Below are 22,461 nucleotides of genomic sequence, written 5' to 3'. Positions count from 1 at the left end.
GCACAGTCTCCATACTTTCTTAGAAGACTTGCAGAAAAATGAGGCCAACAGAGGAAACACCAGAAAAACAGGAGAAGCTATTCCCAGGGCAGAGAGGGGCCAGACTTGGGAAGCGGCGGCACAAAGCCAGGTGAGTACAGTGATGGGTGGGGGTGGGGTCAGGCAGGAAGAATTCCAAGCAAATACAAGATGAGACATTGCAATAGCAAACATAACCACAGTGGCCCGACTAGGTTCACTGAAACAATCACCGTCAAATAAATGCTGATAATTCTATAATCCAAACACCAATATGATTGCATTGGCAGGATTGAGGAAAGAAAAGAGTTAACTTTAGTGTCTTTCTTCCACAGCAAGAATGCAAGCATAGCCAAATGTGGGCTGCAGACATGCATCCTGTGGTTCTCATGTGAGAAACGGACATGGCTTCCTCTAGGTGAGGAGTGACAAGGCTGTGTGTGTGACAGAGGACGGGGCGTGGGATCTTCCGTTTTAGCCCCGTCCGAGTTCATGCATGTTCGGCCATATGACATAAACATTTCAGAGCAACAGCTTATTTGGAGTATATGCCACACACACAACATTTAAGAGCAGCACACAGAAATCAAGAGAAAACAGCAGAAGTGCAGGAAAGCCCCAGGTACACATTTCATTGCACTTCAGATCAGTGGCAAACGCTAACAAATTGCCAAAGGATTATTAGTTGGCATTTAAGAGTTAGGTCTTTGTCTTATTTTACTAAAGTACATCTTAGCTTAGCAAGATTTATACATAAAAAAGCCAAAACCTAAAGGAAACATGGATCACACAACAGCCACAGCTGTCACTACACAAGTGACCAAATCTCTGCATGGCAGAATGTCAACGGAGTGAAACAATGACAAACTGGAGGAACAGCACACCAGAAATGCGCTCATGCTGCCAGCCACAAAGAGGGTTGAAGAATGCGGCAGCTGCCAGCCACACTGAAGCGCCTTGTGTTATTCAGAATACAAGTGAGTTTCCCCACCTGACCCACCAGCGATGGGACATCTCTGAGGCTGTACACACAGCTTCACCGTGCCAACACCTGAGCATGCGAGAGGGTAGGGCACCGACGCTCCCATGACACAGCAAAGGCCACACACCAGCGACGACACAAGTCTGTGGCAGTGGCCACAGCACAGGCAGACCCAGGAAAAGCATGTTGAGGGGCACCTGTGCTATCAGCTGCCCTCGGAGAAACCCTGGGACACCGCCCACGCCAGTACCGTCATTTCCACCCACACAGACAATGACTGCTGACTGCGTGACACTGAAACCAACACACACGGGTTCTCATGAATACGATGCCTTGAGTGCCCGAGGACAGGGGAGAGGCAGACAGGTTTCTCCTCCAGCCCTCTCCTGCCTATGAACGTGATTATCCTGATGCACGTCCATGCTGGCAGTGCTACCACCGGCGCTCCTGTCCCCATCCCCTCATCTCCTCTCCCGCCACCCGCCGGGCAGGACGCAGGCGGGGCACCTTGAGCAACCCATCCCTAGACCCTGGGCTGCTTCTACCCACCCCTGCCTGGCCTTCGGCGGCCTCCCTCACCTGGGCCCCCGGACGCCAGTGGCACTCTTCTCCCGGGATGAAGACAACCCCGGAGGCTGCTCCTGCTGGGCCCCTGAGGCCTTGGGCTTTCTGGGCCGAGGTGCCTTGTCCTGCTCATCCAGCTGCTTCTTCTCGCTGTCGCTGTCATCGCTGCCCTCGCCCAGGATGTCATCAACCTGACAAATGGCAGAAAGTCAGTGGCTTGTGGCCTTCTGCAGGAGCTGTGTGACCTGCCACTCCCTAGGAAGGCAGCGCTTGGCTGTTCTCAGATAAGGGGAGCTCTCAGCACTATGCTTCAGGGGCCAGATATTTGCTTCTGCTTTCTACTTGAGAAGCAGAAAGCGGGCTGAAACTAAGCCAGCTCTAAGTGAAAAGAGAGGATGATATGGACGTGCAGAGACCCTTGCCGGGTGCAGAGTGGAGACCTCAGGGGAGGGACAGCGGCTTCCTGCTCCCAGGCTTCAGTTCCAGTGTGCTGTGCTGGTTAATTTTATGTGAACAGCAGGGCATCTGCTTAAAATTCTCTGGCTCAGTGAGCCCTGTGGAGACCTGTGGCTTCCCGTGGGAAGCAGGGCACGTCCCGGAGCCTGAGATGCAGCTACACTAGCGGCTGACCACCTGGCGCTGTCCACATGCTTTCTCTCCAAGTTACATCTGGGACACATCACAAGGTGATGCCTCATCACTAAGCTGTGTGTCTGTGTGTGTGGGGGGGAAGGGGGGGTAGTGGGCCTGTCTAACTATGTGTTTTTCCTGGAGTTTGAACTTGGCTGCCCATTTGCTTAGCAGGCACTCTACTTCTGGAGCTACACATCCAACCTAGACTGTAATTCCTTAGTTATGCTTTCCATGTAGCTGGTATAACGGATGTGTACCACTGTGCTGGGCTGTTGGCCGAGATGAGGTCTTGTGCATCTTTACCTGGGTTGGCCTCAACTCTGATCCTCTGATCTCTGCCTCCCAAGTAGCTAGGATTACAGGCATAAGTCACTGGTACCCAGCTCTGCCTGGCACTTCTAACCGCAAGGACTGAGGATGAGGAGGTGGTGGGCAGGTGCAGGACACAGGTCACCAGGAAGCTGGTATTCATGGACCCTTACTCTGGCCCAGCACTGCTGGAGGGCCGCCTGTACCTCCACACCCATGCAGGAGGCGGTCAGCCCTGTGCAGAAGAAGCAAGAACAGGATCAGGGCCTGGACTCATCACTCTGGTCCCTGACCTAAAGCTCTCTGCTCCTGTCCTGTGCTGCAGAGACGGGCTGAGGAGGAGGGGGGAGTGGTGGCCAGTGTGCTGGCCCTCCCGCACTAGTGGTGTCCATCAAGGGTCTTGGTGGACCCCCCTTCAGGCCCGCTTCCCCCAGTGCAGCTCTGCTCTAAGCTCTGTGGGGCTCAGACAGCCACAGGGTCCCTGAGATAGGAGGAATGGATATAGCCACCCAGGGGTCTTGAGGGACCCTCGGTGTGGCTGCCTGCTCCCAAATCCTGACCCCAAAATGCCTTGGCCAGCACCTGTGCATGCAGCTGGCCCTGCGGGCACTATTCTGCTAGCTGGCTGACTCAGAGACACACCTTGTACCGTCAACCCCAAACTGAAGGCACCCTGAATGTGAACTTACCTCCGCCTTTCTTACTTCTACTCTCCCCCTACACCTGACGCACAGAGAAGTTTCTGTCAGGGAATGACATCTACCTTTCAAAAGGCTTCCTTTTATGAAAAGGTAACTACTTTTTTAAACAGTCATCTATAATGAACCATTTCACGGCTTGTTTGGAGTTTCTGGCAGGGGAGTGCAGTTACTCGTATACCCCTGACTGAAGACCTGTCCTCCTCTATCAGGGATGGTTTTCCTCTTTGACTAAGCGCGCAGCTTTGGGAGGGACACTTGTGGAGCCACGGTGGGGGGGGGGGGGGGGGGGGGGGAAGGGGACACCGCCTAGATGGCCAGATCAACCCTAGTGACCAGTGATGTTGCAGCCAGATCGCCCTCACATCCTATAATGAACTATGCGAGTGAAAAGATGCTAACAATTTTTTTTGTTAAAAACTTAAAAGTCAAGCATATAGAAAAAAAGCAAAATTCAATATATACTGAATCAATTCTTGAAATCTCTACCAAAGGCCAAGTACAGATAATATCAAATGTTGTCTATCTTATCGACACATAGAACACAGCTGTTTCTATCAACAAGTTTCTAGGAGGAGGATCTTTGAGAACTAATAAGTATCAATAGAGCTTTTCACCCGAGAGAGCAAGGAAAGCCAACTGAGAGGGCACAAGGGAGGAAGGAACGGGAAGACAAAGAGGTGGGGAGAGAGAACTAGAACGCGAGAGGCAGAAGGTAAGGTGGTGAGGAGGCCCACCCAGGGGGCCGGGCAGCATCTGGCAGAGCTCAGCATGCTTTCTCTGTCTCTCTAGCTTGTGTGGAGGGACGCAGCACATTTGAGGACACAGGCTGAGGCCAGCAAGGGACAAATGTGTAGAAGCTTTTAGGCGGATAGCTTTAGAATAGCCTTGGTGGGCAACAGGGCCAGACGCTGCCTGTGTGAGCTTTGGCCCTCTCCTTCCTGCCTGCATGTGTGCTCAGTCCTCTCATATGGCAGTTCATCACCTTGCTCGTGAGTCACAGTTTCTAACACATGCCACTAATAGGCCCACCACAGTTAAGCGACAAAGATGTCACCTTGTAAAACCTTTAAATATTTTTAAGACTGCTTGAACTGTAGCTACCGGATTCCAGCCCCGATGTGACCCCACATACACAATTCCTCCTTGTCCTTGACAGGGTAGGTTTTCTATCTGCACATCTTACACTGCTTGATCTGCTTTGATGGGAATGACTCGTGTGGACGTCGCTCCTGGCAGGCACTTGGAGGACAGCCGGGAGCCCTGAGCACTTACAAATAAAGGGCAGGTGTGTCGGGAGCGGGGCACCTACCCATCACTCCTGGCACTGGTCTGGTCCTGAGGGGTTCTGCCCCGGCCTGTGCAGTTGCTCTGAGATGCCCCGTGCCACGCTGGACCAGCCTAGTGGCCTGGCCAAAGGCTGGCGGCAGTCCTGTCAGGTGAGGAGCCTTCCTGGTTCTACAGCTGCAGGAAGTCACCCCACCAATACAGGTGAGCAGGGAGGATGGCCTAGCTCCTGGAAGGAGCAAGGTATGCTGGGAACGCCAGCAGACACAGAGCACTCCTGAGATGCTGGCACTCAATTCCTGACCCTGCCAATAGGAAACATGGAGAGCAAAGGTCCTTCTGCACCGTTCAACTTGTGGTACGTGTTAGGCAACACAGAAAACCGCTAGTGATTGAAATGTATTTTCAAGCAGAATGATGTTTTAACTAAGAAGCTATTTTTATGAACAGAAAACTTTGAAGGCCAGAGAGGAACTGCAGTGACAAGTGAAAAGAGCCCAACATGGCAAGCAAACTCGAGGCATTCAGAAACTGCCTTTACGCACAGATGCTGGCTGTGGGCGGTGGGCAGCACAATCGTTCTGAAAAGGACTCATGCAAATCACACGCTCTTAACTCATGGAGAAAAATACTCAAACGAGCTGGTAACACACCTTTTATAAAACAGGACAGTTCCCTTTCTTGTAGGAAGTGAATACTAAAAGCCAAAGAGAAAGGGAGAGTTCTCACTAGACATTCACTTAATAAAGAAAAACCAAAGCTGAGTACAAATACTGATTCAAGAGGAGAGTTTTACCATCTCTAACACTCTCAAAGTGGCTAAACAACTTCTCCTACCTGGATAATACAGTTTACAAAAACAACTCATTCTCAACAATTTTGGTTAACCTGGACAATTCTGTAAGATCTGATCATACCTGCAGCAAAAGCAACAGCTGACACAGAAGGAAGTTTACTGTTGTAGTAACAAATATCACCTGAATATGAGCATTGACTTTGAACCTAACCTTCACACAAGTAAATAGTACAAGTCATAGGTAGGGAGGGATCTGGCTCTTTATTTTCTTGGACAGGCTTTATCCTTTTACTATTTCCATAAAGATGCTGATACCCTAGCAGGTGTCTGAGGCTGAATTCATCACACACACACACACACACACACCACACACACACACACACACACACACACACACACACACACACACACGATTCTCACAAACCACCATGAAGCTGTTTAACTTCAGTTCTCACCAGCTGGCACTCATCATCCCTTCTTGGGTTCCCTAACTAGAGGGACAAGTCCTCAGACGGCAGCTCAGTGCCATCCAGCTACCAGTGGATTACAGGTCCTCAAGGACACAAGTCCAGCTCCCAGGGGACTATGTGCTCTTGATTAGAGTTCCCTCCTCACAGAAAGAGCAGAGGTGCCTGCTCTTTCGTTTGCAGGTTGGCCTTAAACAGCTGATCAAATATATTGAATGCAGAGCAAGGGAGTAGGGAAATGAATAACATATGCATCTTTACTCATTACTGTAATATCAAAATGACACTTTCAGGTACTTTGGCAGTCTCAGTTTGTTTTTATTTAATGGTAGTGTTGTTAATCATCTAAATATAAAGTCTTAGCACAATAATAAGTCTGTTTCCTAAAACACAGCCACAACTGTGAGAATCTTTTTCCTGGAGCACCGCTTTGGAAGCCTGAGACCTGCTCAAGTGCAGGATCTCCTAGCCTTGTCACTGGCTGAAAGCCCTCTCAAGACAGTGTGTAAGCCGACAAGGTCCTGGGGCAGAAGACCCAGGTCAGTGCCCGTGTGGGATGAGAGTCGCGGAACGTAAAGGGATGTAAGTGTGTGGTCTGCACCCCGCGCCCCCTGGCCACCTAAAAGGCTGAAGATTGCTGCCACTCACCCCTTTAGGCTCTACTACAATCATCCATTCCTCAGTCTCCCCTAACCTCACCAGAAAGTACGTCAGAAAGGAGTCAGATCAGAGGCTAACAAGGTGTGGCTCCACGCTCATGCAACTCTACACCTGGCCAGTCTGCACTGGAGGAAGCTGACAGCCTTATACCACATTCTGGAAGGTTCCAGCTACCATTTCGTAAACTTTTCCGGTCCTCCACGCTCCAGGACTCCACAACAAAGGCTGGCGGTCGGGACTGCCGGGAGGTCTCTACAGCAGTAACCCTTTCTCTTCTAACCTGTCTCCTTGCTGGATTCTAACTTCACACCTGCCACCTTGTCTACCTCCATCATTCTGCTTGCCATAGTTACTGTATTTTCATTTCTGAAATTGTTTCTTTGCTGTGGTTTCTGGTTGAAAACTTTTAGCTCACCTTTCCCTTCAGGATGGGTCACCTTTTAGTACACAGGGCCAAGTGAACCACATTAAGTTTTCATCCTATGGTTCCCATGGTGGGTCATTTCAGGGTGGTACCTGGCACACTCTGCTCCTTGGACAGCACTGACTTGCCCTCTGTGCTCTCAAGTTCATTTAGAAGCCTCTGTGCCACTGGGGCAGATCCCAGGCCCATTCTCCAGCAACAACTCTCTTACTGGGTCAGCTCTATTACTGGTCCACACCGGAGATCTTGGGTGAGCTGAGTCTTGTGTGGGCTCATCATACCCAGCATCACGGTGACCCACCCCTAGCGCCAGGCAGCTGCAGTTCCACGTCTGAACTATGCCACCAGCTACACTAGAAGGATTAGTGACTCTCATACCACACAGTTCCTTGGGCTCCTGTGGCCAGAGGTGAGGCTCTGAGTTTTAATCACCGTGAGACTGGCTTCAGGACGGTATCAGGAAGATAAAACCTGCTTCAAAGGGAACTGCAGTCCTGTTATACAAGGTGGGTCTGGGAGACCACAGACTTGCCCTTGCTCTGCATCACGGCCCCTTCCTCCTCTGCCCGCTGAGCCCTCCTCCATGCTCACCTCAGGTTGCACCAGACCTGCCCCGGCTTTGTCACCTTGGCCAGCTTGCAAGCCACCACTGATTTTCCCAAGTGATTTTTTTTTTTTTTTGGTGCTGGTACTTGGCCTTGAACTCAGGGCCTGGACACTGTCCCTCAGCTCCTTGGCCTTTTTACTTAAGGGTACTAGCACTCTACCTCTTCAGCCACACCTCGACTTTCCTGCCTAGGATGGCTTCAAACCTCTCTCTTTAGGTCTCAACCTCTGTAGCTAGGATTAGAGGTGCGAGCCACCACCAACCCTTGGTGTGAAATGTTCTTTTACTCACCAAATGTGTTTTAGGAAATTCACCACTTGGTCTTTAATTTGGTCCAGCAAATGTCCAATAACAACTAGAAGCAGGACAAAGCGTGGCATCTACAGCTGTACTTTACATTTATCTCCTGTGCTGCCATAGCTTTGGATCAGGTTCCTGTTTGTCTGCATGTGTATGTGTTAATCGAGGAGAGCACATCTAAAGCTAGCGATTCTCTCCTTTCAAGGCTGAAGGGCCCAGGCAAGAGTAAATATACTTTCAAGATTGTCAGGGACGTCATGATGAACAGACTGTCTTCTGTCCCAGGTCACGAGGGTGGAGTTTAAGAAGGTTTAAGAAGCTAGGAGGCCCTGGCTTTGCTCCTCTGGTTGCTGAGGCCCTGCCTCCCTCCCCAGCCCACCTCAGGCCACTAAAGTGGCACACTCCCAGCGTGTGCCGAGGGGCCTCCCCGGAGCAGACGCGTTGATGGCCACCTGGACCGCAGCCTGTCCAAGACTGCACCTTCTGTCTCCTCTGCCACCCTTACTTCTACAGCCTCACTGAGATCACTCTTTCCCATTTCATGCCCCTTGTCTCCTTAGTTGACAAGGGTGAGTGCTGAGTCTGGCCCACTGGGAGCTCCCAGAATAAAAGGTTTTGGCCAAGGACCCTATGATCAAATGTTCTTTTTTTTTGGTCGGTCGTGGGCTTGAACTCTGGGCTTGGGCACTATCCCTCAGCTCTTCAGCTCAACGCAAGCACTCTACCGCTTGAGCCACAGCACCATTTCCATGGCCAAGGACTCTAATAACTAGTTCTTACCAACCTCAAGGCTTGACAGTCAGTCAGGACTGACAGAATGGTCAAAAAAGTACATTAATTTCTCACCCCTAGTGAAAGGAAGCAGATTAAAACAGAAAGGAAAGAAAGTGGAAGCAAAGCCTCAGGTGGATGCTTGATGTATGCACAGATGAGTGTACACAAACAGACAAACAAATATAGGCCTGAGTGGGTGCAAAGATGACCTGGTGGTTTAGAGATGGGCTCTGTAGTGTCCTAGCTATGCCGGGGACAAAGCAGGGAAAGAGGCTACACAAGTACCTACTCTCTATCCTGACCACGTTGGCCCACGGCTCATCCCTTGTGATGATCACTTGGCACTGACGTTCCTGAGGTTACTAAAGGTCTCTCGTGCAGAGTAGGATCCATGCACACACCCACTGCCATCTCCGTGCAGACTTGCCATCCCCAACTACAGACTTGAATCCCTCGCAGAGTACACGCGGAGCGCATGTGAGGGGTGACTGCCTTGCCTTAGCGCAGGTGTCCACAGAGCCTGCTGCTCAGCAGTCCTGGCTGTACACATGTGAACAACTGATCAAGTCGTGTCATAAGAGCGCTGGGAAATGTCAGTGTGGAAAACCAGTTGGTTCTAACTGATGCAAGGAGATCCCATTGCACTATTACCCTAACCATCCCAACGGAACCAACACAATCCAAAACACCATCAGGGAGACACCCTGGGGTCTTTCACAGCTCCTGGATCTAATGTGCCTCATTCGAACATTTTGGGATCAATGGAAATGTTCCTGTTTTACTGAGAATGTATTTATTTTTTATTTTTGTCGGTCGTGGGGCTTGAACTCTGGGCCTGGGCACTGTCCTTCAGCTCTTCAGCTCAAGGCTGGTGCTCCACCACTTGAACCATAGCACCACTTCCGGCCTTTTTTCTGCTTATGTGGTGCTGAGGAATCAAACCCAGGGCCTCATGCATGCAAGGCAAGAGCTCTACCACTGAGCTACCTTCCCAGCCCCCTTACTGAGAATGTATTAGCTAACAAGCGATCTGTCTCCAGCAAAGGACATGTGTCTCACGAAGCGAGTATGTGAACAGGATATAGGTCAAGGGTGAGAGAAGCAATTATGTGGAGACATTCCTTGGGGCAGCCCCAGACCTTTGCTGGGCAGAGCCTAAGGATCACACTGAGGGCACTGTGACTAGGTCCCCCTGGAGGCTCAAGGCCAGAGGAGACACTAGCTCTGTGGGTTTGCAGTTTCCTTAGATGTGTCAGTTATCACCTTAAAGTAGCTTACACCAAAGAGATCATGAATTAAGCAGGTAATATAGGCATGCTTCAGACTTTCCACTTCCTTTAATGTCCTTCAATTCATACAAATAGAAACAAGGCACAAACTCACTAACCCTGTAGCTCAAGTGGATCCTAAACAACTTTTACAAAAACAAGCAATCAGGTAAACAATCTTGGGCTGGCGTGTGGTTAAGTAGTAGATCAAGAACCCCAGGATAGCACCAAGAAAGCCAAGCTTATTTATACCCTGGGAGAAGGGGCCACCAGTGAAACTAGTGACTGACAATGAAGAGATGGCATGTGACTGACACCCCCAAGGAAAGGTGGCCCTGCTGCCGCCGCCGCTACCTCTACCTCTACCCATTACCCCCTTCTGTGTGCTCCTGCGTGCATGGGATATAAGCCAGCCATAGATGATCCTGGTTAAGACTTGTTTAGACTTAGGTAACTCTGAAAAAAGTCACCTATTTTAAGAGATTCTCTTTTGGAACTTCTGTGCCTGCCCAGGGCACTGAGCCGGTGCCCACAGGCTGCCACCAGCCAGGCTCACTCTGGGACCCAACGGCATTGGGGCAGCCAGCAGGTTAAGAATCACCCTGAAAAACCGCTCCGTGTGGACGGGCCTCAGCCTGCCAGCGGAGCCCCTCCAGCTGGGACTGGTACACAGAGCAGCCAGGGCTGACAACAGCACAGGACCTCCGTCCCAGCTGCTGGAAGCTGTGAAGCCCAGGGCTGAGTGCTTGGGTAGGCCTGTGGCGCACATCAACCTCCAGGCATGGACGGGGAACTATACTTGAAGTAGAGGTTTCCAGCAGAGAAGCTGCTGAAGGAACTCAAAGATGCTTCATCATTCACTGGAAAGAAAATCTGCCTATAAATTAATGTAGAACACATGTCCTAGCTTCTTGACTCCGATAGGAGGAGCTATAGGAGGAACAGACGGAGAAGGCAAAATCCCTCATCCTTGTTATGGATGACAGCTGTTCCTCTTCAGCGGGGACTCCTGTCCTATTCCCACATACACAGGGCTAGGCTGTGTTCGCGAGTTTGACAAATACCCCAAGCGTGGGAACAACATCAAGCAACCTGCGATAGCTAAAGAACGGGAAGGAACCGTTCAGCGGCTCATCTGCCGGTGTGCTCAGGCAGCGCAACGTTCCTCGGCAGCTGTGCCTGCCTCTGGACCACCGCGGTGTGACAAGCATTGGTGTCCCCATGTAGAATACACACACAGGCAGCTCTCATATGAAGTTCCTCTCCTGCACGCACTTTGACTTAGGATTCAACCCGGCAGTGGTTGCACGTCAAACTCAATGCGACCCAATGGGAAGCTGGCCCCTCACTGCATGTGCTGAGGACCAGAGGAGAAAAGCTGAGCCCACAGCTAGGATGCCTGCAGCCACTCTTTATCCTGGATGGTGGTGTGAGGGTGTGTGGGGGACAGGGTGGGGCCAGCAGCCTACCTCCAGCTCTGCAGGTTTCCCTGACATGCCCGATCAGGACAGGGGCACACTAGCCCCCAGCCCCAACTGTTACCTTATGCTAGAGTAATGAGAGTTGTTGCACTGAATGTTAAATACCACAGGAGGAATTCAGGGTCCCCAGTGCCTGTTTCTGTACCCTGGCTGGGTTTTGAGGAGTGCATCTTGCTTCACAGGAAGACCTGTTACTCCGCCCCAGGAAGACAAGGGATTGGCTGCAGCTGTGCCCAGACTGCTCTCCCTCCTCCAGAATCCTGGGGGGCATCTGGGAGTTCCTGGAGTGGCACATGGCACTGAGCAGGGGCCCCATTAGAACCAAGGCGGCCATTCTTGCCCCTGGGTGAATAAACAGAAGCTCGTCTCTGCTTGTGAGAAGTCTGGCAGGCTGGCAAAGTTTGCAGAACTCACGGCTCTGCAGAACACTTACACTGTCCAACCCACACCAAGGGTTGAGAGGTCAGGGGCAACGCCTGTGCGACCTCGTTGATCCTGCTTAAAAAGCCAGCCTGAAGGTGGCCTTGTACCTTTCTCCAGGCTGACCTGGCCTGAGGGTTCTTGACCAGGTCATCAGAATGACAACTTCTATGTATAGTTAATGCAGAATTCAAACGCAGTCCAAATAAAAAGCACAAGACTTTCACTAATTATTCACACACTGCAGAAGAGTGAACCGTTAATGAAAATCAACTGTTCACGTTTCTGCAGTATGTGTTCGCCATTTAGTTTTCTAGGCAATGTTAAGTATTCTGTGGGTGTGAATGGCTCCTTCAGAACCCTTGGGAGGTCCGGACGCGGCACCTCTTTTCCTGCTCAGATGAGATGATGCCGGCGCCTTGGGCCTGAGGGTAAGAGAGTTGTCAGGCTGGGAATGAGAGAACAGGGCCAAGGACAGGGACCGTGCTCATGAGATCTGGGGAGAATGACAAAAGGAGAGCTCACTTCCAAGACTCCTTATCCCCCAGCCTGAACAACATGGCAAAGCAAGGAGGCCAGCAGCACAAGGGAAATAGGGGGCTACAGTGCTGGAACAAAACACATTAGCAAGTGCCGCTGGGAAGGAACGTGAAAGCCATTAGAAGGAGGTGGCAGGGGTCTGCTTACGCACTTTTTCCTACTAATTATGGAGGAACTAGCCCTGAGACCCTTCAAGGGACTCGGAACAGCAGCTGAAAATGCATGTTCCAGGAAATTCCTGGTGAGCTGGATGATAGCCTCCAGTACTACCTCGGTCTGCATCTGCTCTACCAAGTCAACTAACCCCCAAGGAGCCGATACTAGACAAAGGTGGAGAGGAATGCTTTTCCACCTATCAGAGAAGATTCACAGCCTACTCGGCTGGCTCAGAGGTAGATAACCTTGAAATTAAGAGATGTCCCTGTGCAGGCTGGAAGTCTGGGTCAGAAACCAAATGCTTAATAGGCTGTACTGGAAAGTCCAGACAGACACTTAACAGAAGAATTAAAAACCACCCATGATAGAAAGCAGAGTGCCCTTCTTTTTGAGAAGCCCATGGAGTCTGAGGTCTGTGCTTGCTAGGAAGATGCTCTACTACTTGAGAAATGCCTCCATGCTTTTTTGTCTGAGACTGGGACTTGAACTCAGTACCTGAAGCCTTCACTCACTGGCTGGCACTCCCTCACCTGAGCATGCCTCCAACCCCCTTCTTTCATGGCTGGAGTTATTTTTCAGGTAGGGTCTCCTACTTTGACTTGGTCTGATCTTAGACCATGATCCTCCTACCTCAGCCTCCTGTGCAGTTGGGATTACAGTCATGTGGCACCCTGCCTGGCCGAGAGAATCTTTCCCAGAGAAACTTAAGGTGATAACAGGCAGGTATGTATGTATACATGTATGTGCATGTTTCTGGCAAAAAGGAAGACACGGCACTAAATTTCAATCAAGTCCTACATGGAGTAGATTGAACTGTGTTCCACTAAAAGATCTGCTGAAGGACTAAGGCTGATCCTGGTGACGATAGTCTCATTTGGAGAGGTGCTCATTTGCAGGGGCGCTCGGTACCGTGAGGTCCCGCAAGTCAGGATGGCCTCAGATGGTCACTGTTCTTGTCAGAGGGCTAGAGGCTGGCTCAGAAGAGGTGGCTAGCCTGAACACAGAGGGGCATGCAAACGTGAAAGAGATGTGAATTCTGTGACGGCAGACCCTAACTGGTCCAAGGCCTGTACTCGTGTCTAAGTGCTGTCTACCGGCTTCCTCTGGAATGTAGGTCAGGTGCTCAGTGCCTGCCCTACCATGTCCTGAAACAAGCCCCAGGAAGAAGACCTGGGGGAGGAGGGGCCCTGTGTCAGCCCGCAGTGGCACTCCGATGGCAGGAGCACTTCCCTGAGGCTATACCCGGTCTGCATTTGGGCAAGCCGGGCCTGCTGTGGAGACCAGCACCGACAGGAACGAAGGAGACCACAGAGGAGCACGGTACACGAGGCCTCCAGCGGCCTGAGTGGCAGCCTGAGTGCACTGAAGCCAAGGATGGAGCCTTTCTCTTTTTGGTACTCCTTGCTAGTTTTTATCTCTGAAAGTAAAGGAATAGATTTCCCCACGCTTCAAAGTTGCTGTGTGACTTAGGCTTGGCATTTCCATAAAAACCCGAATCCCCTTTGCTAGGGGTGGGTCAGAACCAATGCTGTGCTTGCTATGTGACCAAGGGGACTGCTGCACTGCGGGCCCTCAGCGGCCAAGCACGCCAAACGAGCTGGCAGTGCATCTGGACAGAGGTGCCAGGCGGAGGGGACCAGTGCACCCCGTGGAGAGTGAACGCTATTTCCAGATACAGCTGCCTGTGCTTGAAGGCAGAGAGGACGGGAAAGCTAAGGGTTTGAAGTCAGGGCAGACAGGTATTGCAACACTTGAGCCACACCTCCATCCCTATTTTGCTTTAGCTCTTTTTTTTCACCAGGTCTTTTGTTTCTGCTGATAGCTGGCCTTGGACCATGGTCCTTTTACCTGCAGCTTCTGCACAGATGCGACTACAGACACAGGTACTGCACGCCAGCTTATTTGTTGAAATGGGGTCCTGTTAACTTTTACCCAGGTCTATGCTGTACCATGATCTTTCCTCTCTGCGTCTGAAGTAGCTGGAATTACAAGTATGTACTATAGTACCTTTCTAAGGAAAACATTTTAGAGAAAACACTTTCATGAAACAAAGGAAGCTAATGTTTAAGAGGGCTGAAAAGTGGCAAACAGGAAATTCAGCATGCCTGGAAAAAAAGGTCTCACCATCACAAGACAAGCTCTCATCTGAGATGTGAGAAACTATGAGTAAGTGCAATTCTATCCTGAATACGCTGTCTGAAATTCTATTCTACAGCTGAACATAAATGAAAACTGTCATTTACCCCGTGGGTACCACCTCTGTTCCACCAATGAGACAGCATTTCTACACTGGTACCAGATGATGCCAGCAGCAGCTCCACTGGGACCAGAAGGTGGTTTTGTGGGGACTCAGCCGTAGCCTCAAGCCATGGCTACCAAACACAGGATGATCATCTAACTAATGCTATGGTTCCTTTTAACAGAAAACCCAGGAAGTCATAAGTGTGGGCGCATGACCTACCTATCTGCATGGGCAAGAATCCCAGCTCCACCTGCACATACTAGCTAGCGCACCAGCCGTCGGCCCTTCTGCAGATGTGCTCCCCCACCACAGCTGGTCCTGTGCAGTGCTTTGCTTGCTCACCTCTTTATCCATACTCTCTAAGTCCTCCTTACAAAGAGTGTACAGTGGCATCGCCTCTGACATACTGGGCTGTCGCTCTCGTCCAGCAGGGCCAGGCTGCTCCCCATCTCCAGCACCGGGCAGCTCTTCACCAAACATCTGCTGCTGAGGTGGCTGAACAGCTCTGAAAGGAACGTCACAGTTGGGTGTGAGGAAAGCAGTCTGACTGCACCTTTGTAGACCGCATCAGAGTTCTGATTTGAGCACTTGGCAAAACACACAGAGAATATATGTACAGAAAGATGAATGTCCTACTGACTGCACTCTCATTACCTGCTTGTGTGGCATCACGGGCTCCCCCTCCCCACCCCCTGGCTAGGTCCTCTATCCTGTGAAGGATGGCATTCACCTCCTTTCAACAAAACACACTGTCTGTGGGGTATCCATCTGCCCTGACCCGAGTGCATACCGAGGACTCATTTCCTAGACAATCTGGAAGTATCATTAAGACTGGAGAGCCATAGCATGAGAGAAAGCAAAACAAAGGTGACGCTTTTATCTAGGGCACAAGTAGAACCCAAACATGAAATGGTGCATTGAGTGGATGCTAATGGAATGGAGTCCATCTGCTCAAAAGAAGAGGAAAGACATGCTGCATCATGTGTGCACAGCTTCATGAAATCACCAGTTAGCAAGAACCAAACCGGCTCAAGCTGCCCCTGAGATTATCAACAAGCTTATGCTGCACAAACTCATGCCTGCAATCCTAGCCAAACAGGAGGCTGAGACCTGGAGAGCTGAAGTCTGAAGTCAGCACAGGCAGAAAATTCTGAGACTCACTTTCCAATTAAGCAGCAAAATAGAGACTGGAGGCATGGTGGCTAAAGTGGTAGTGCATTAGCAGTGAGCAAGAGTACTCAAAATAAATCTCAGTTCTGTTTGCAATTGTTTTCTCCTCTTCATATACATTTCACTGAGATAGGTCAAATCTCATTGACTATATTGTAGTCATTACTTGTAAGTGCCGCAATTAAGGTAAGTGTTGTGAAACTGGCACGTGTCTTCCACCAGACAACTGTCCGAGCAGCCGGCTCCTTCCCGGAGGGTGAGGGTGAGAGATGGGCAGCACAGAGGGCTGGACTCCTGCTGGGCCTCAGACTGAATCATGACAGACACAGCAGGGGGGCAGAAAGAACTCTTCACTGTGAGCAGGATGGGGTAGTGAGCCAGAGCTAGAATTAAGAGGGACCTACATTAGGAGTCACCAAACTATCATCTACTAAGGACAAGTGGAATACTTTCTACCCAGAAATCCAATTGTTTTTATTTTTTTGGTCTGGTCGTGGGGCCTGAACTCTGGGCCTGGGCACTGTCCCTCAGCTCTTCAGCTCAAGGCTAGTGCTCTGCCACTCGAGCCACAGCGCCACTTCCGGCTCTTTTCTTTTTGCTTATGTGGTGCTGAGGAATCGAACCCAGGGCCCCATGCATGCAAGGCAAGTGCTCTACCACTGAGCCACCTTCCCAGCCCAGAAATCCAATTTCTTGAAAGTTACACTCCATATTCCTATCCTTGTCAAAACTGAGTTCAGGACACATGTGGCAGAGCAGCGCCACCTACTGGGCACCATCACTCTCAAAAAAGCCTAGCCAATAGCCGGGCGCTGGTGGCTCACGCCTGTAATCCTAGCTACTCAGGAGGCTGAGATCTGAGGATCGTGGTTCAAAGCCAGCCCAGGCAGGAGAGACCATGAGACTCCTATCTCCAATAAACCACCAGAAAACCGGAAGTGGCACTGTAGCTCAAGTGGTAGAGTGCTTGCCTTGAGCTGAAGAGCTGAGGGACAGCGCCCAGGCCCAGAGTTCAAGCCCCACGACCGACAAAAAAAAAAAAAAAAAAAAAAAAAAAAAGCCTAGCCAACACAAGCCTTGAGTTCAAACCTACTTGCTGCCAAAAAGCTTGGGAAGAGGAGGCTAATGAGTATTTAAATAATGAATATTTAAGGATTTTCACACAATAACTGCTCCATTCCAACCAAACACCTATAAAAACCCAATGTTAGCCTCTTACATGGTGTTCAGGAAAGCTGGGGCAGGATGGGGGCAGGGGAGATGGGAGTCTGACCACGTGGGCCTTTCCCCAAGGCAAGACGACGCCCCCTGCCCCTCGGATGATATCCAGTGGAGAGTCAGGAGTTAGCAATGTGAACCCTCACAGTTGCCTCCAGTGATAAGGACACCTTACTCCCTTTCCCCACTCCGGTGTCAGCACCAGCTGTGTGGGGAGCTAGCTGCAAAATGCTGCCGTAGAACAGAAAGACTCAGTGAAGACAGAAGACCCAGGTACCCCAACATGTTTGGAAAGTGACCAGTTTTGATCAGAATCACAAGACATAAAGGATGGGAAGTACAGCCAGCAAAGTTCAAGCCTTAGCAAAGAAACAAGACTAAAGATCCAAATGGAATCTTAAAGCTGAAAATAGATGGAAACGAAACAAAACAGCACAGAGGCTGGGCTCAACAACAAAATGGAGGAGACAAGAAGGAAAAAATGTCTATGAACTTACAGACCTACCTAACAGCAGCCACCCTCTCTGAACAACATAAAAAGCAGACTAAAACAGGAAAACAAACACAGCACTAGAGACATACGAAGTAACAAAAAATTCAGTCATGCCAAAGGCAGGGAGAACCCAACAGCAATGGTAGGGATAGTAAGGAAAGATGTAAACCTGATCCAAGAAGCTGAAGGCACCATAAACAGGACAGACTCCCCAAACCTACAGGACACATTATGACCACACTGAGCAGACAAAGAGCCCGGAAGCAGTTAATAGGAAAGTTACTGTTTTACCTCTGCCAGGGGAAAGGAGGTCCCTGGCCGGGCTGTCCGTGAAACACACAGAGAAAGGAAGACTGGACATTTCTCAATTGCTAACATCAAAGAACCATCAACCTGGACCCTCACCTGGGCTAAACACATGACAAATGAAGGGGCCTCAGCTAAAGGGAGATGAAGGGAGCTGGACATCAGCAGCCCTCCCCAAGAAGATCAACAGAGTGTGAGGCCCCAGAAGACTTACAGCTTCTCAGCTTAGTTGAGAATGCGCATGGAGGGCAGTGGTTACTGCCTAGAACACAAGCAGCTGTCATAATAGGTCTATGCAGGGCTCCAGGCACAGAACACAGAATGGAGTGGAGGGCCAGTGTCGACCACAGCAGGCACGGGCCTCTGAGGTGGGGCGGTGCTCAAGCTGCCGAAGGAGGGCAGGATGGGGGCCGCACCCTCACCAGGGACCCCTGGCTTGGCGGAAGGTCGCTCTGTACCAAGACTGCGGAGTGGCTAGCAGAGTAGCTACTGGGGCCTCTCCAGGTGCCCTTTGTCTCTGCTGGCCTGCCACTGCAGGCGCCTCTCAACCCGAATCCCAGAGGGCAATCGACTCCCATTCATTCAGGCACGCTTACACCTTCCCATGCATTCAAGTAGGAGAGCAACGGTATGGTTCAGTATGAACAAAACGTTATCTGGAGGCCTGCAGGATAATCTCTGGGACGAGATGTTAGTTACGGTTTTTTTTTTCCTTTTGGCCCACGGCTGGAACGCTAACTCAACACTTGATGCTTTCTGTCATTGGCCAGTGTTCTACCAACTGAGCCCGGCCTCCAACTCCTGGGATGAGATGTGAGAACACACACAGTGCTACTTTCCATTACAAAATATATGCAGTCCTACAGCAGGATATTACTGTCCTCGTGTGCACCTAAGAAACTAAGGAAACGAGCACCTTGTCACTGAGCGTCCGCTTGCCAGGAAGAGCTGTAGCTGGCGTGTCCACCCTGGGACAGCACAGCATGGTTGAGTCCGTGCTGCGGCTGCGTGTTTCAGAACCCCCTGCTTCCGTTACTGCCCACTCAAGGAGACCGTGCCCCTTCACTCAGCCTGCCACACGCAAGCTGCTCTCAGACCTGCTTCTCATTTTGTATCTTGGCAGGCTAAAAAATTGAAAAACAATGTGCACCTAACATTTGGCCAGTCAATAGCTTGTGACGATGCTTTTGTGAGCTGGTTTCTGCAGCACAGAGAGCAGACTCTGCACAGGTCTGCTTTTGCACATACAACACACCGACTTCGACTCCTACTGTAAAACTACAGCTTAGGACCAAGTTCTTTCTGGCCTCACCTTCTACTCATCAGGTTATGAGATAGTGTAGAACACAGTTGACAACACAAACCTGAACCACTTGAAACCTGAGAGGCACAAGTCTGGTGGCCTCAGCTCCTGACATGAGGACTACCATCAGGAAACCTCCAGAGTAAGAGAAGGCTTCAAGGTGGGGCTGGCCAAGAGATGTAGGCCGAGAGCCTCCAGCCCCAACCTGACCTCCAGGGAAGTGAGGTTGGCTGGGATGCAGCTGCCACGCCCACATAACAGGACCTCTACTAAGCCCACGGGGTCCCTAGTGCTCTGGAAGAGGGTACCTCAACTCCACAGGGACCGAGACCCCAGGACTGAGCTCCTTTCTTGAGTCCTGTTTTAAACTTTCCATTGCGAGCTATTTTACTCAACCCTCTGCCTCAATGGCTATGTTGATTAGCATTACTGTGGTATCCAGCCCCTCCACAGCTGCTCCTGATGCTGCTCCCCAGTACCCAGAAGCACACGCAACTTAAGACCCCAACTGAGCAGTCACCTGCTCTCTGGGTTTAAACAGTCAAGCCCAAGATGCGGTGGTAGCGTCAATCCCCCTGGGTCTTTACAGCTACTTACCATAGCCTGGCTGGCTCCACAAAACTTCTTGAGTGTTCCCTTAACTTTTATGGTTATTTTCAGCAAGAAAGTAACAGCTAGTCCACCACACCAAAAGCCTCACAGGCCCTTCCTGGCCCCAAACCCTAGGTTGTTAGCACTATCTTTTCCAGGACATGATTCTCAAACTAGAACCAGGTCAAAGGGCGGGCACTCTTAGTAAAAGAAACATTACCTGGAAAGCCTAAAGGTACAGGCTCCTAGCGCCAGGCCTCCCGCTGGCTCCCAGGGCCACAACTGCCTGTCTGCTGTCTCAGCGCCTCTGCATCCCATGAAAGGAGGAACACAGATCCTACGCATGTGTTTTCCTTGGCCAATGCCATGCCTGTTTCTGAGCTAAAACCACATGGTTTTCTATGTGTGTGCTCACTAGTGTGCGCGTGTGCCATCCTGTGGCCTCAACTCAGGGCCTGGGCGCTGTCCCTGAGCTGCTTTCTGCTCAAGGTTAGTGCTCCAGTACTTGAGTTACAGCTCCCTGTCTGGCTTTTTTGATGATGATTAATTAGAGACAAAGAGTTTCATGGATCTTCCTTCCTGGGTTGGCATCAAACTATAATCCTCAGGTCTTAGCTTCCTGAGTGGCTATGAGCTACCAGCACCTGGCTACAGACTATGGCAAAAGTTTAAAATCTTCTGTTAAGCTATGTGTAGGTGGCTTAAGCCTATACTCCTACGTACTTGAGTAGACCGAGGGAACTGCTCTAGGCTGGCCCAGGCACAAAAGTCCACGAGACTCCCCATGGAGGGAAGCTCCACCTGGTGCACTGACTCTCTTATCCCAGCAACTATGGGAAAGTTAAAGTCAGAGGATCACTACGCAGGCAGGAAGACCCTATCCTAAAAGTAACCAGTGAAACACGGGTGGGAATGTGACCCAGTGGTAGAACACTAGGAAGAGAGAAGGGTTAAAAAAAAAAAAAGGGTAAGAAGTACACAAAAAGCAATTCACTAAAATGGAAACTGAGTGGCTAGCTCACAGCCACACCGAGGCTGAACTTCATGAGTCTCCTGCCGCCTTCTGTGTCTAATGAACCCACGGGAAAGGGGCAGGCAGCTCAGGATACACCTGTGAAGGCCAGATGATCTGGCAGCCTGGAGAGCCTTACAGTCCCTGCTGGACAGCTCAGATGGTCTCCCACTGACCCAGACATCAAGGAGTCTCCTGAGGAGGAGTGGGGCTGTGCAGGAAACTAAGGAGGCTAAATCAAGGGTTGCTCTGCTTTTACTTTTGGAAGCCAAGGTGAGACAGAAGAATAACGCAGACTCCAGAGTATCAGGTAGCCAACACACAGCTAGGGCTAAACACTCCTGAACATCACTCATCTACGCTGTAGGCCAACACAGCCACTTTAATAGGACCACACAACCAAAGCTTAACCCTTCAGACACCTGTCTCATCAGCAAGGAGAGCTCCAATGTGCTACGTAACATACCTGAAGGAGGAGGGGTCCCCATGGACGGACAGACCACTGGGAGGCATGGGCGCACGGCCCTGGGCGCCTGTCCTGATCAGCTTGCCCGTGTGGGAGTCATAGATCCGAACCTCAGGGCCAGGCTGGACCTTGGGGTGGACAGGTGTCGGGTGGAACAAGGCAGCTGGAAGCATGTTCTGCCTGTCAGGGAAGGTAGCAGGGCTTTTCTCCCTGTCAGATAAGGAGAGAGGAAGAGAGGGTGGTAAGTGGCAAAACACAGACACAGGGCCACAGGGACATGGGATGGGACGAAAGATGGATGGGCAGGACAACAGAGGGGGTGTGGCTAACAAAACGAGCCATCTTCACAAGGACAACGAGTGGCCGCTGCTCAGCGCGAGTCAACAGCACCTCGGGAGGAAGACACCTGCAATCTTAGTTCCAGAGCACAACGTGCAAGGGTAACACACACACACCAGAGATACGAGAGTTCCTCCTCTACTAGTGCAGTCTACGGTGTAGCCTGGGACCGGCCTCCCTGGGTCTGGGGCTCTACTGCCCCAGTGTCCTCAGCTGCCGACACCACACGCTGAACCCTAGACACAACACCCAGACTTTTGACAACAACCAGAGCTGAGCTCCTGTGTGCGTTACACACAAATCTTCCCATAAATATGCAAAAGATTAACTACCAAAAGTAGAATCACAGGGCATTTAAAGAAAAAGCAGCTCTCTGGGTATGAACAGTTACTTATACACAGGCTTTCTAGGTGCTCATCTTTGATCAAGCAGGAGTTCCAGGGTCTCTTCGCTGTGGGAAGGGAAGAAGGCCGGATGGCCAATGATGAGGCTCCTCCCACTGAACTTGAGCTTTTTCCTATTTGGGAGCCAGGGCCGTGATGGAGCTGACAGCCCCGCCTAAGCTCTAGGAGTACCCATCCTCACACAAGATGCTAGGGAGCCATCTGGGGAAGGGACGCCCTGACATGGGCCTGAACCCCTCGGCATGTCTGTGGACAGAAGGTGCCTACCTGTGTGGCCGGGTGTCATCATCCGTGAGTGGGAAGAGCTGCTCCTCCACTTTGTCCCAGCGCTCCAGGCAGCTCCACAGCCAGTCAGGGCTGACCACGTGCAAGTGCTGGCACTCCTGTGCCTGGCGCACCTTCTCCGTGCCTGTGGAGACCACAAGTCAGGCTGACCTGCGGCACTGGGCACAAGTGTCCAGGACACAGACACACTGGCACAAATACCCTAGTAAAGGGCTGGCACTGCCCCACAGGACAAAGCCGGTGAGGCC

At 50.9% G+C, this 22,461-nt stretch overlaps 1 protein-coding gene across 8 annotated transcripts in view; it reads right to left on the bottom strand.

Annotated features, from left to right (window-relative positions):
• The window catches only part of Ctdp1 (CTD phosphatase subunit 1), a 56,786-nt gene that overhangs the window by 7,709 nt on the left and 26,616 nt on the right, over positions 1 to 22,461 (bottom strand). For 5 of the 8 annotated variants that reach the window (XM_042668323.1, XM_042668324.1, XM_042668328.1 and 2 more), the window contains exons 9-12: positions 22,196 to 22,337; positions 21,186 to 21,395; positions 14,969 to 15,131; positions 1,580 to 1,755 (exon numbers count right to left, since the gene is read on the bottom strand). In XM_042668323.1, coding sequence (XP_042524257.1) covers positions 1,580 to 1,755; positions 14,969 to 15,131; positions 21,186 to 21,395; positions 22,196 to 22,337 — 691 coding nt within the window. The remainder of the gene's footprint in view (positions 1 to 1,579; positions 1,756 to 14,968; positions 15,132 to 21,185; positions 21,396 to 22,195; positions 22,338 to 22,461) is intronic. The other 3 variants (XR_006145581.1, XM_042668325.1, XM_042668326.1) reach the window with 2 other exon arrangements.

The sequence above is a fragment of the Dipodomys spectabilis genome, unplaced genomic scaffold (assembly GCF_019054845.1).
Source record: "Dipodomys spectabilis isolate Male_0828 unplaced genomic scaffold, ASM1905484v1 ptg000432l, whole genome shotgun sequence".
Lineage (NCBI taxonomy): Eukaryota > Metazoa > Chordata > Mammalia > Rodentia > Heteromyidae > Dipodomys > Dipodomys spectabilis.
The sequence above is the reverse complement of the archived record's forward strand: the minus strand, read 5'-3'. Positions and strand labels throughout refer to the sequence as shown.